Here is a 14,220-nt window from a genome sequence, read left to right as displayed (position 1 = left end):
AACAAGCTTTCGAGTGGTCAGGTTTGTGGTGACAGAGGAGCTACAAAATGCCAGCTGGCCTTGGTAACAGATGGCTGCATGCACTGATCTGTCCTGCAAGCCCATTCTAAACTTTCCTTCCATGGAAATACGAAGCTCACACAAGGCTTAAATGCATCCTTTCTATACATATTGCATCACGCTTTAAAAGTTTTCCATTCACAAACAGCCCTACATGTACATTGTTTTACTCTAGTTATGCTGAATTTTAAGAAAAGAAGGAGGTTAATAGCACTTTTCCAATCACATCTACAATTCTCAAGGAATGACTTTTCTCTGACAAGATAACTTATTCCCTCTTTTTACCACTCTGACTGCCATATCTCCCTCCTCCCTTTCTCTTTAATACAGCATTTACTACATTTTAATTGAAAGTTATTTCTTTTTGCTCCTCCCTTTTGGTAGCTAAGAAAGAGAACCGTGATACAAAGAGCTCTCAAGCAGTATTTTTAGCGTGTATCTGGATATCTATCATTTGAAGTTGCCACAGCTAGTAACATGGCAGGCATCGATCATCCCACTAGAAAAGCCTATTACTTGTATAGCAGAATGAACCCTTCAATCCTACATAGCTCAGGACTCAAACACTTCCAACAGAGAAAAAACAGTAAGTCTGAAATCTCTAAACTGAAGGGCAGAAAAGCCTACTCATATTTCTGTTTAAATATTTTTTCCTAACTCTAATTTTTAACAAGAACTTTTCTTCGATTATCAATGAACAATCTGCTAAAAACCCCTCAAAACCAAAGTCATTCTCTTACTTACTTTGGCCACACAGTTTTCAGTCTTCATAGCAGTGCTTCCTAGACATACTGTTTCCTGGTTTAAGCACAGTCTGGCACAGCTGTTGTAGGTCTGCAGAAAGATTAAAATGGTTATGAATAGAAGAACACGATTTTCTTTCAGGCACCACATTTTTGGCACAGGAACCCACAACAACTCTACTACATTTCCTTTTTCCTAAGGTATAAACATTTCAAGCCAGAATAAAGTAGTTTACAGCAAAAGCCTATATTCAGGGCATGCTTGTCCTCTTCAGAAGCTATGCACAATTTTATAGTTCTGAGATACAAAGAAAAAAAATACCTATTTTTCTCCTCTCTTCCTTTAAAAAAGGAAACAAGATGTGATCTCAGTTGTTCAGTCTTTCCCAAAATGCTACCCAACTAAAGCAAGGTGATTTCATCACAGTAGTTATCACAGCATATGTGTAATCTTCATAAACATCCTATATCTTTATCAGGTAAAAATACATGGGCCAGTATAAAGGTTATAATCAGAAGACAGCAAAGTGGACCACATCTCACTTGTTTAAATCTTCCAAAATTTGGAAAGCTTTTTCTTTTAAAGTAGAATCTTGTTTGTTTGTTTGTTTGTTTTACTTTTAAGACTCATCTACAGTCCTACACAGGAGACCCTCATCTGGGGCTGCAGACTTTGGAGTGTTTGCAGAACACATTACTCATAGTCTCTTCCATTTTTCAGGGCTGTATATGAGTAGTAGTTATGAAATGTGCTTAAAATTATACTTTGGTTGATTCATCCATTTAAACTGAGATGCCTGAAGAACTCAGGAGTTTTTAATGAAGGCTACCCACCACCACTTTCAACACATTTTTCATTACTACTTAAGTTCATAATTTCTAGTTAGGAGGAGTATAGTAGCATCTAAGAGCTCCAGTGCTGGATTAACACCCCAGCGCCTGTCACCGTTTACAGGAAACTGCTCCCAACTGAAAGTGCCCAAAAGCTAGCACAAATTTGCTTTGCTGCAAGAGTAGTTAAGTGGACTACAGAAAAGATGCTCCTACCTCAAATAGTATTGCAGAGAAAACCCAAGAAGCATGTTGAAAGAGAAAGAAATGAAACTTGCCACAAAGATGTTTCCAAGAGCGCTAAGTAAAACATACCAACATTTATGGTATTTGTAACACTGCCCTAAGGGAAGGACATACAAGGATTCACAGTGAACCTGCCTGTGGGTTCTCTCCCTGTAATACTCACTGGCAATCTGTCAAGAGCCTTCTTTCAGGGCTTGCTACAGATTTCTATTTGTTTGATTTGAAACTAATTCAACCCCAAGCCTGCCATAGGTTACAAAACCTGTGGACAACACTGGCATGCTAAGGACTCCTAAACCTTTCCATCTGCTCTAAATCTATGTCATCAGAGCAAGATTCCCTCAGAACCATGCACGAAGAAATGATCTCCCCTTTTTGTCTTTCTGACAAGGGTCTGACTGCACAAGATGTAGTCAGCAGCAACACATAAACCATCACGGGAACACGTTGCAAAGGATCTCTTCAGAGGCTGGAATGCAGAGAGATTAAAACTGGGTTACGCTGAGCGACAGGATTTAAGTCCACAAACCCAGTGCTCGTAACAGTCTCCAGCACAGGAGCACAGTAAGCATCAACTGACAGGAACTGAGCATTCACAGTCAGTTTGTAACATTATTTACCTAAGTTCTTATGATCCTCTCAATAAACACTCCTTCCTGCCTACCATGGGAAATCAGTATACCGGCTCATACTGGGGTCCAGCAAAGCACAGACACTCTTGGGCAAATTCAGTAAATCACAGTCCTTCCCACCCTACTTCCTTGCAGAGCCCCTTTAAAGTTCACCATGAAACAGAAACAAAAAGGAGTGCAGAAGCCCTATCTTCTCCATTGCTTTAGCAATTCATGTTTTATTTCCCAGTGAGCTCTCTTAGCAGAAAACCAGTGACAGACAGGAATGCAGAATATCCTGGCTCCAGCAGATCTCCTTACAAGTCATAACATTAATATCTGCTTTGACTAGCAGCCAGCTAGCAATTTCTGACTCTGGATCAAGGAGGAGAAATTTAAAAATCCAAACACATGAATCCTTTAAAAGTGTCATGTAGATGAACAGAGTACATCTTTCAGCAGAAGAGGTTCAAACCAGGATTAGGCCACAAGCAAACAGAAGTCTGATGGACTCAACTTTAGCTTCTTGCAAATATTTGCCAACATCATAAAAGCATCACTTTGGTATGCACAGAACTTTCTCGTCAGAAGAAAGATCAGAATGGCATAAAGTATTATAAATTGTGACTTATATGTAGCAGCCCAACTGGTGGACAGAAAGTTGACACCGTCTGCTTCGCACTGCTGTTCAGACAGTACCATGCAAACTCCATTTTATAAGCATCATTTTAGTTAAATTCAATCAGATTCTGAAGGTGAAAAAACATGAAGTGTTGATAAGATTCTTGTTTGGTATTTTAATGTGTAATTTAACACATTTCTTGTAAATCTGTGATTTCTTTCATTTTCAATTTAATTCCAGTAGCAGTATTTCAGCACAATTTATCTGCTACATACTGCAAATTTTATGAGGAGCCCTGACTCGAAGAAACCTACTACTGACTCCACTTTGCAGATTAAAAGCTCAGCCACAAAAACGTTTACTGAAAGCAGTAAGGAAGCCTGCGGCTCCATGAACTGAACCATGAACTGAACTCAGATATTGTCAGTACTTTTTTCTTCTCAAGACAGGTATGAACAATCCTTGGTAGCAAGCCAGCTTTTTAAAAGCCAGTGTTACCCTTTCACATTTACAAATGGGCAGGAGCAGACAATCCAAACACACCATGTGAAATACTAGATGCTAAATCAAAAACCTTAGAACTTTCTGAGAAGGAAGCTCACTATAGCACTACCCAAAAATTGTATGCATGTCAATGTAGATACAAATAATTACTACAATGTATTACTTAGTTTTTGTTCCTTTGCTCCATGCATTGTATCTCAGTATGAACAGCATGAACTGAACTTCCAGCATAAACTTGTTTATCACATTGCACAATACCAAGACTAGTGACACTTGATGAAACTAGTACAGGATAAAAGAGAAGCAGATAAAATTAAACACTTCTTCACACAGCAAGCAGTGAACTTCTGAAGCTTGCAGCCCTAGGACACAGTGGAGGGAAACAACACCAGCAAGTGAAAAAAAGGGGATTAAATAAACTCCCGGGCAGCAAGTCCGTAGAGTAATTGGCAGAGATATGCCCCAGAAATCCCCAGTGCAACAGTGGGAGATGATGCAGGAGTGGAATGGAGCAGAAAGAGCAGCCAGACCCATTTGTTCTCATTGAAAAGCACCATCCACTGACAGTGCTGGAGTCAGCAGCCTATGAGCAGGCTGGGTCTGACTAACCTGGGCATTCCCATTCTATCAATTCCTCTCTGCTCTTTGACAACATGACAACAACACTTAAATTCCCCCTTCTCAATCTTTTCAGCCACAAAGGAGAGAAGAACATGCTTTTACTGTGAGAATCAGCTTTTACACAGTAATTTTATTACATAAAGGTCTATGTACCTGCCAAATTACCAGACCGCCAATTAAGTCTTTCAGCAGTTCTTTGTCTCTTCATGAAAGTAGTCACGAAAAACAAACAAAAAATATTAAAAGTGCCCCTCACAATGCAGATTTGAGAATAAAACATACAATGATCTTCAGTTTAATGCCCATTATGTCTGCAAAGTTACAAAGTTCTTCTGATCTTATTTTCACAGTCCCTCAGAGGAATTCATGATTAGTTTTGTAGAATGAATACAAAGGGTAAAGAAGATTCACATGCATGTTCTACAATAGGTTCAAAAATTTTTAGAGCAACAATGCACTAAGAAAGTCTAGTTCTCCCTTAAACTTCAGGGGGAAAACAGGTAATGTCACTCAGCTTAATAGGTTTCAGTGGAAATGTATTGATAAAGTTGCAAAGAAGCCACATCTGACTCAGGAAGTCAAATCATAAGAAGCTGAGAGAATGTATTGTGAAGGCAGAACTACATGGTTGCCTTCTAACATTTCTCCGTAGGCAGCAGTTATTGGCTACTGTGAGACACAAGATTACTGCTGGACATGGAGACCTGACGTCATCTGAGATTGTCGTATTTGTGTTTGTACCCTAGCACTTACTAGGGAATGGATCTAACTGAAAGCAGAATGAATACCATAGGTAATAACAATAATGCAGAGCCCTACATTTTAGGTGAAATATTTGATGGTGTCTCACGCTATGCTGCAACATCAGAACACCACCTTTCATTCATTCCAGTGCCTATGGGAACACTGACTAACCTGGAAGAAAACCAAGACAATCAAAATCAGAACCAAGCCTCAGAAAAGTAAGTTTCTCAAGCTCACGTTTAAAGCTTGACCCTTTTCCAAATCTTACCCAACCTGCACCATAACTGTTCATGTTTCTCCTCACCCTTCATCAAGATAAGAGTTTTCTTCACCAAGGAAAAATGGTCTGAAATGGTAGCCTGGTTCAACACCAGCGGCAGATAGTTCTGCGTCGGAGTGCTTTAATATGCTTTTATACTGCATATAAAGCATGCAAACAAAACCCAGTTTGTTGAAAGTACCTTCTTTGTGGAAGCTGGCTGTAATTCTGAACAAGTTTTCAATTTTCACACTGCTGCTAGGGTAAAACATTTTAAAGAGTTTAATTTTTACAGTGGCTCCAATGACATGAGATTATCTAACAAAGTAATGGCTAATCAATAGAGGGTTTAGTTGTCAGGTGAAACATATAACACACTAAAAGGGATTGATTGCAGGGCTCCTCCTTATTTACTGGGAGGTATACATTTAAAATGACACAAACTTGTTACCAAGCTGCATTCCTTTAACCTTGCAAAAGCCGTTTGAGAACAGTGTTAAGCAGCCCTATAGCAAAACAAGCTCTAATGAAAAAAAAAAAAAATCCCACCCTACAAATATATGGGAGCACCAAATCATGTCAGAAGCAGGGGAACCACAAAGCTGTATTCACTCTCAGCCAAAGGCTTAAAATGCCACAGAGATGCTAGACTATGGTTCACTAAAGATAGAACTGTATCTGATCTCATTCTGTAAGTATCTTTGGTTACATTTTTCTTTTTAAAGAAAGCATGATCCTGCTCTTTGACACAAACACATAAGCATCTCTGCTCTTGTCTGCGTAGCTCTGGATGAATACTGAATGCCAACCTGAAGCCTCAAACCCAAGGCAGAACTCTGTGTGTGTGCAGCTTTTCCACCAGCTGAAATCCATTTCCTTGGCCATTTATTCCGAGTATCCCCAGTCCCTGAACAAAACTCCACTTTTTAATAGAAGCTGCAACCCAGGAGTTCAATAAGATTTCCCCCCCCAATAGTTAATAATTACATGATTTATCAGAGAAAGATAACACTAATAAAAACACAGCAAAAAGACAAAACTCATACCCTCCCTTCAAGTCATTTTCAGGGAAAAGATTATTAAACTGTTCTTCTTGAACAAGGGCTTTTGTAGCTAAGCACAAATTGCCAAACAGTTAGGAAAAAAAAAAAGAAGTTATTAGACTCAGAAGGATTCAGCAGAAGTGGGAAGTTATATAAACAAATCACTCCAGCAGATTTGGAAAGATCGCTTTCATCTTAGAGTCTTAGGAGACTTGCATTAATTACCCTTTAAAGGTCTTTCACATGGACTATTTAAAATAAATGCAATTTATTTATTTATTTCAAATGAGGTGCTTCTTCGGAAAGAATTAAGTAATCTCAACAAATTTAAAAACGTTTTTATAAACAGGTAATTAAAAAGCAGACTAGAATTAAGTCAAGCTGTAAGACATTACCCAGGATTCGCTGCGATTATTTTCTTAAGATGAAATTTTTGTTATCCCTAGCCCAGCCTCGGGAAGGGTAATCTCCACGGAAAGTCCTAAGACAAAATAAAGACTAGCCAAACAAAAAACAAACAAACAAAAAATTAGATCGTTTACAGGATTTTCCCTGAAGCACAGTTTGTCATATTGCAATTACACCTTGCCGACTGTGAAAGCCAGAGTCCTTAATATTGCCACTAGAGGGAAGACGAGTCTCAACACATGGCAATGGTAGTTGGGGAGTGGGTTTTCTTGAGCAATTACCATAACAAAGCTCCCTTGGCTGTGTGTACCTTCTAATTACTCAGTACAATTAAAATGACTTACCTAAAACAAACAGAAAAAAAAAAAAAGGGCCCCTAAAACAAAAAAAACTCAAGACAATACAAACAAAAAGCCTTACACCAATCTGCCTGTTATCTGAAATTACATTAAAGCTGAAGATCTCTTGTTCCTCATCCATCAATGCACAAGAGGGAAACAAACAAACAAAAAAAAGAGTATGCCACAATGCCCAAACACCATGGGGTTGTTCAGCAACGTAAAAGCATTAAAACAAACAAAAACAAAGCGCAAGGAGAACTAGATCGCTTGTTAGAGAAAAAAAAGAAAGGGAAAAAAAAAACAAAAGGCAAAAGGAAATGTCGTGGTATTTAGCCATCTGGTAGCTGCTTGAGAACAAATTGTCCTCAAAAGAGCAGAAATACAGTATGTCTTCTCTCAGTTCACTGGCTTACGAATCACTTTTTTTCCCTTCTTTTCCTTTTTTTTCTTTCTTTTTTCTTTTTTTGTTGTTGTGGTTAATACAAGCATGGTAATGTTAGACTTCTGTGCTGCTCCATCTTTCACTTCCCTCCTGTCCCACTGTGCAAAGATAACCATGGTCATCCCAATCGGATCCGGTTATTCCATCTTGGATGCGTTATTTGCAGCCTTTTGGGATACATATTGTTGGGCCCATTGTTCAAAACCCCTCAGGATTTCTTTTTCTCGACAGCTTACTTGCTGATTTTTAAACCCTTAAATCTTTCATTTTATAAGGCACGTCATTAAGGGAAGATGGCAGCCAAGTGATTTTTCTTTCTATTGACAATTTGTGACATTTTTCCAGCAGCGTGCAAGGTGTTGAAAACCTGGCAGCTGTTACCTCCTGGGATGAAGCTCCTTTTTTATCCTCCCTTGACAGTTTAACTCAATGGGTCAGCACCTTTAAAGACTGCAAAGTACCACTGAAGTGGATGGAGGCTTGAATTACTGCTCCCTCCCTAATCAATGTAAACCCTCACTGCAGGTGAAACTCTTCATCTATAGAGGTGCATGGGGGAGGAAAATGTAAGGCCCTGAGCCAGATGGTTTTCATCTTGTTTTTTTAAAGAAGAAAGGAACAAGCTAACAAGGGGACAGCTACTTTGTTAGCTGCTTGGCCTCTCTCATGGCTTTGGATCCCCGGGGTTCCAGCCACACAAGAGAAAGAATACTGAAAAACATAAACAGTTAAAGAAATATAACTCGGAGGCTGGCAACATGCTGCTTTCAAAGAGTTGAGAGCCCTGTTCAGTGCTTTATTTATCACTGCCCACGTTCTTCGGATGGTAAGTGGACATGGACACAAAGGGCAGGGGGGGAGCAGACAACACTTGCAATTTACTCAATTACAGAGGAATGCAGCAATGCAGCAGGGTGACAGATTCCTATTAGCACTAATGCTGAAAGAGCCCAGTGGCCTTTCTGCCACAAGGCAGCATTCCCATTGTAACTGAGACTCCAGCACAACCTGCCTTGGCAAGTTTTTTAACACGCATTAAGTGTCACAGAGGAATGGAAACTTTGTTTGTTTGTTTTCTGAGAATAAAGAAAAAATAATAATCTTTAAGAAAAATCTTAAAAGTAAGACTAAGGATGTATTAAAGATATAGCAATTCCAGGCTTTTCAACCAGCAACTCCTTACTAGCAAGCATTAACAGCATAAAAGATGAGGTAACCAGGATAACTTTATAAACCAGGTACGCCCTGCCTTGGCCAACTCTCCAACAAAAGGCATATTTGAACTGCAGCATCTTCCCTGGAGGGAGTGAGAAAAGGAGGAAGAGGAAGCTGAAGGACCTTCACTCGCCCTCCGCCATGTAGCCTTCCTCATGAGTTGAAAAGATGGCTTCAACTTTGCATGGCAGAATTACTTTTGGAGAGAAGAAATATGCCTGGAAAGGAGCCCTGAGCAGCAAGATGAGGCTACCAGTTGGAATAAATGGTTGACAGTTGCTACTTTTGTCTTTCTTTTGCTCTACCTTCTTTAACCACTTTCTGCTTCTTACAGTATGCTTGAGTATTGGCTTTAAATTCTTAAGATCAGACTGCCAATATTAACTCTGAAATCTGCCTAGGGCATGTTTCAGGTGCTACATGTGATTTTACAGAATTGTTTCAAATCTGCAAGAGTGAACTGAGGCAATATTCTGTGTCAAAACAGTAACGGAAAATTCTTGAAAATGCTAAGGGGCCTGTTTGGATGGGGTAACAGACAAGAGATTTTTCTTTCCCCTGGACTTCCATCTGGAAGCTCACAGAAAGACAGCAGATTCCACTGTGAGGTTTGCAGGGGGTAGGGTGCGGCAGGCTTGCTGCTGCCAGCATTTCCCCACAAGGCACCTTCGCCCACAGACAAACCACAGCAGCAAAAGGCACTTCATTATTGCTGCACCGAAGAGACGGGAAGGTTTTAAACAACCTGCATTGTGCCCATCTTCTTTAAAAACCAGCGGGGTAATCAAGTTCAGGGCAGCCCTGGACAGCTGCCCTGTGACCTATTCATGTTGACCTCCACTATTCATCACTTTCCTTAGGACTATGAGGGCAAGCTCCCAGGGAGTGACCACCACAATAGACAGATACGAGCCAACAATAATACGGTTCCCGCAAAAAAAACAGATGGCACTGCAATAAATTTACAAATCTGCATTCATGGCTCTGTTAAAAACACCCAGAAGCTAAAAGGCTGGAGGGGCCCCCAGAGAGCTTCCCCTTCCCTGTTTCTAAAGGCCAGCTCTCTCCCCAAGACTATTGAGTTCATGTTCTTCATAAATGAAGAATGGAGACATAGCCCTTAAAATAACAAATGCCTGACCTAATCAATCTAGCGTTTGGGTCTAACGCTAAATGATAGGCACTGAAAACTAATTATGTTTTTTTGGCAAGGAAGTTGAATTAAAATGGAAACACACAGGTTAAAAAGGCACTGAAGCATTTGCCAGTCCCTTTGAAAGGGCAGCATGCACGCGCACACACACACACACACACACACACACACTCACACGCAGGGCTTGAAACAGGAACCTGATTCAATAACTCATGCATTTATTTTTAAAATGAATCAGATTAGTCCCATGTGTGACCTGCCGGTCCATCTGTATGAGCTGGACTTAATGGGCACTCTTCTCATGCTTACTTCAGTTTGAAGTATGAGAGAGATAAATTTAGTTTAATTTTCAACAGATCAAGCTATCCATTTTCCAAATGGACCATCTGGATAAGCCTATTAAAATTAATTTATAACTTTGCAGTGTGAAAATTCGTTTGTTAGCTTAAATAAAGTTGCCAGAAACTTTTGCCACTTGTCATTGTTTTTTTCTGAAGTCTGTTTTCATACTATGATTTTCGGTTTACCCTTTCAAAATTTAAACTTTTTCAAGATCAAGCACTCCAGAACTGAATGTTTGCATCCTTACTTCAAAGTCTGTCATAGCTTAGATATTTTTACTGCTCCAGATCATAGAATCATAGAATTGCTAGGGTTGGAAGGGACCTCAAGGATCATCTAGTTCCAACCCCCCTGCCATGGGCAGGGACACCTCACACTAGATCACAGCCACATCCAGCCTGGCCTTAAAAACCTCCAGGGATGAGGCCTCCACCAACCCCTGGGCAACCTGTTCCAGCATCTCAGCACCCTCATGGTGAAGATGACAGTGTCAAGTTCATTACCTTTTACTGTCTCCTTTCCCAGTGCTTATCTCAATGCCTCCTCTGCCTTGCTGCCCCTCATGCACCTGTGAATGCCTAACCATGCTTCCAACTTAGAGCACACCAAGGACACAGCTCCACTTGTTGAGACTTCTGATGACACCCTTCTCCAAAACCCATTTTGATCAACAGAAGAACGATTATTTCTCCTAGTAAGAAGGTCCATAGCACTGAGCAATGGGTGTCTTCAGCCACTGCTTGCAAATTTAGATGTTTAAGTAGCCATTACACCTCCATACACCTGGTATGCGTGTTCCACAAGCCCACCTGAGACAACATTTATGACTAAGGCTGCATACTAGCACTGCAAACAAGTCAAGAAAAGTTAATGCACCTTTGCTTAAACAGCTGAAAATGTTAAGGCATCATAATTCTGCTAAAGTGGGTTGATGCATCTCCTTTTGATTAGCTTTAGCAAACTGAGGTACAGAACTTGTGGACACTTTCACTGAAAAGAGCATTTAAGTGAAGAGACCCCTCTTCTACCCACATACACACATTCAGTTCCTCTGTGCATGTAAATCCATGTTCACCAATAATAAAATTTTAACAGTGGTGTCTTAAGGGAGGGACAGAAAATAGAAACTGTGCTCTCAGTATTTATTTACCAAGTTAGCATCTATCCACTAAGATGGAAAGCACTTTTTGTGTGTTACTGCTTATGCAGTATTTGCAGGTCAGACCTTTTTGTTTTACAAAGTATGGATAGATGTAAGACAGGGTAGCTACCCTGCACACCTTTCTGCAGGAGATGCAGGTCTTTCTAACAAGCACAAATCTACACATTGTGAGTATATGGGCACATGTGTGTCTGATTTCTGCTACTGGAGTTGGAAAACTCTCCACTTGCCCACCCCTAACAGAGAAGAGGAGCAATTTGAGCTTCCAGATGCTCAGCTTTACTTATGCCCACGTGAAGAATCAAAATTCCTTCCACAACAGGCACAAAATCACAGATGACTACCTCAGATGATCTAGACAAAAGGGCACTTGCTTTAAGATGAAAACTGCATCTTGAACTTGTTCACAAACACTCTTCTCAACACAAAAAGCAATCAGAATATCCAAGGACTCTCTTCTGCATTAATCATAGATTCATAGACTCAGTCAGGGTTGGAAGGGACCACAAGGATCATCTAGTTCCACCCCACCTGCCACGGGCAGGGACACCTCACACTTGATCAGGCTGGCCAGAGCCTCATCCAGCCTGGCCTTAGACACCTTCAGGGATGGGGCCCCAACCACCTCCCTGGACAACTCATTCCAGGCTCTCACCACTGTCATGGGGAAGAACTCCTTCCTTACGTCCACCTTTGTTCCATTCCCCCTAGTCCTATCACTACCTGATATCCTAAAAAAGTCCCTCACCAGCTTTCTTGTAGACCCCTCAAGATACTGGAAGGCTGCAATAAGGTCACCTCGGAGCCTTTTCTTCTCCAGACTGAACAGCCCCAACTCCCTCTGTCTGTCCTCCTAGGAGAGGTGCTCCAGCCCTCTGATCATCCTCATGGCCCTTCTCCAGACACGTTTCAGCATGTCCATACCCCTCTTGTAATAGGGGCTCCAGACCTGGATGCAGTACTCCAGGTGGGGTCTCACCAGAGCTGAGTAGAGGGGGAGAATCACCTCCCTTGACCTGCTGGCCACACTTCTCCTGGTGCAGCCCAGGCTCTGCTTGGCTTTCTGGGCTGCAAGTGCACACTGCTGGCTCATGTTGAGCTTCTCATCCACCAGCACCCCCAAGTCCCTCTCTCCTTAGGGCTACTCTCCAGCCAGTCACTGTCCAGCCTGTATTTGTGCTTGGGATTGCCTTGACCCAGATGCAGGACCTTGCACTTGGTCTTGTTGAACCTCACGAGGTTGGCTTGTGCCCACCTCTCCAGCTTGTCAAGGTCACTGTAAAGACTGAACACAAAGATGGAGACTTATACAACATCTCAGCAATATTCTGAAATGCAGCTAAGCATCTTTGATGTAAACAATGTCCACATGAGCTACTTCCAATAGGAACTATCAGGACAGTACAAGTGGTTATTAGGTCTGTTCTTGATATCTGGTCAGCTTGGTGATGACAAATTGTGAGCCTATGGGAAAGACAGCTTTCCCTGGACATGAAGAATACTTCTGCAGCTTGAAATAAAACAGAAGGGAAACCCAACTCAAGAAACTATACCTTCTTGGCCTGTTGAGTAGTGCTTAGGAGTTATTTCCTCCTTAACCCTGAGGAAGGATTCAGTGTGATAAGAAGGCACATAAAATAGGCAATTTGTCTTCCTTTTGACTTAACACCTTTTACTACAAACTTTTTCTCAGAGAAGACACATACATGTTTTCTTGATGAACCTGAAGGCTTGCTATCAACAAGATAATTCTACGGTGAAAAAAAAAGAAGTTTCCTAGCATGCTGGGGACCACTTTGGCTATCCTGGTGATACACAGTAAGGACCCAGTAGCTTTGCCTTCTTCCTCTAGCTCTCTCTGTGAGTTGCTAAATGCCAGAAATATTTTAAGTTTGATGTAGCATATTTAATCAATTACACAAGGTCATCCTTCTCAGCAATATCTGCAACCTCACTCCTTATCCTTCTTCTCTAAATAATGCTTCTTCTCTAAATGCTCTAAATAATGCTTCTTCTCTAAAACTTACATGGGCTACATTTGTTAGATGGACCTTTCTTAGCCACATCTAGGCCTTCACAAGACTTACTCCCACAAAATCAAACACTTCTAAAACATTATTTATTTAAAAAAGCAAACAACATAAACAACAACAAAAATAAAAAACTCTGAGCACAAACACTGTATCAAAAATATGCTTCTTCCTTTACTATAGTTCTGACCTACACTTCACTTAGAAATAGAAGCAGTGGGGCAGTATAGTTTTGCTCTTCCTATGACTGCTGCTCCTGTGGCTGAGATGCAGACAGCAATGTGCCAGTTCCTCAGCTGTTGCAATGGGTGGCTTGGGGTATTCACTTCAGTCACATTCATCAATAGTTTTACTCTGATACTCCAGACAACAACCTTGGGCAGCTGAGGGACAAGACGTATTTTTGCTTCTGCCACCTGAAGGTTGCAGTGAGGAGAAAGACTAAGGTGGAAAAGGATCTGAAATCTCTAAATCCAACTTAAATTCCCCAGAAATCACAAGCCAGACTTACTTTGTGGAACATGGGGATTAAAAAAAAAATTAATCTGAAATGGTAAGAAATTTCCTTTACCATATATAAAGGACAAAGAGGTGATGTCTTATCAGACCACTCTTTCTACCCATTGATTTATATGAGTATAGAAGAAACAATATTCTTGAGATTATTAGCCTGGACATCACCTCCATGAAAATTTACCTTCAAGGGCAATGCAAAGCTTAACTGTTGGAGAACACTTAAGGCTCTTGATCTGAGGCAAGGCAAAACCAGGAACAATGACAGAAAAAAAGCCTGAAGAGGTCTTCATGAACACCAAATGGAGAAAGGTATAACTGGAGAGTCAT

At 40.8% G+C, this 14,220-nt stretch overlaps 1 protein-coding gene across 1 annotated transcript in view; it reads right to left on the bottom strand.

Annotated features, from left to right (window-relative positions):
• BTRC (beta-transducin repeat containing E3 ubiquitin protein ligase) overlaps positions 1 to 14,220 on the bottom strand; it is a 119,149-nt gene that overhangs the window by 54,855 nt on the left and 50,074 nt on the right. The window contains exon 3 of the mRNA XM_054382104.1: positions 805 to 894. Within this exon, the coding sequence (XP_054238079.1) occupies positions 805 to 894 (90 nt within the window). The remainder of the gene's footprint in view (positions 1 to 804; positions 895 to 14,220) is intronic.

This window comes from Indicator indicator, chromosome 7, assembly GCF_027791375.1.
Source record: "Indicator indicator isolate 239-I01 chromosome 7, UM_Iind_1.1, whole genome shotgun sequence".
Taxonomy (NCBI): Eukaryota; Metazoa; Chordata; class Aves; order Piciformes; family Indicatoridae; genus Indicator; species Indicator indicator.
The sequence above is the reverse complement of the archived record's forward strand: the minus strand, read 5'-3'. Positions and strand labels throughout refer to the sequence as shown.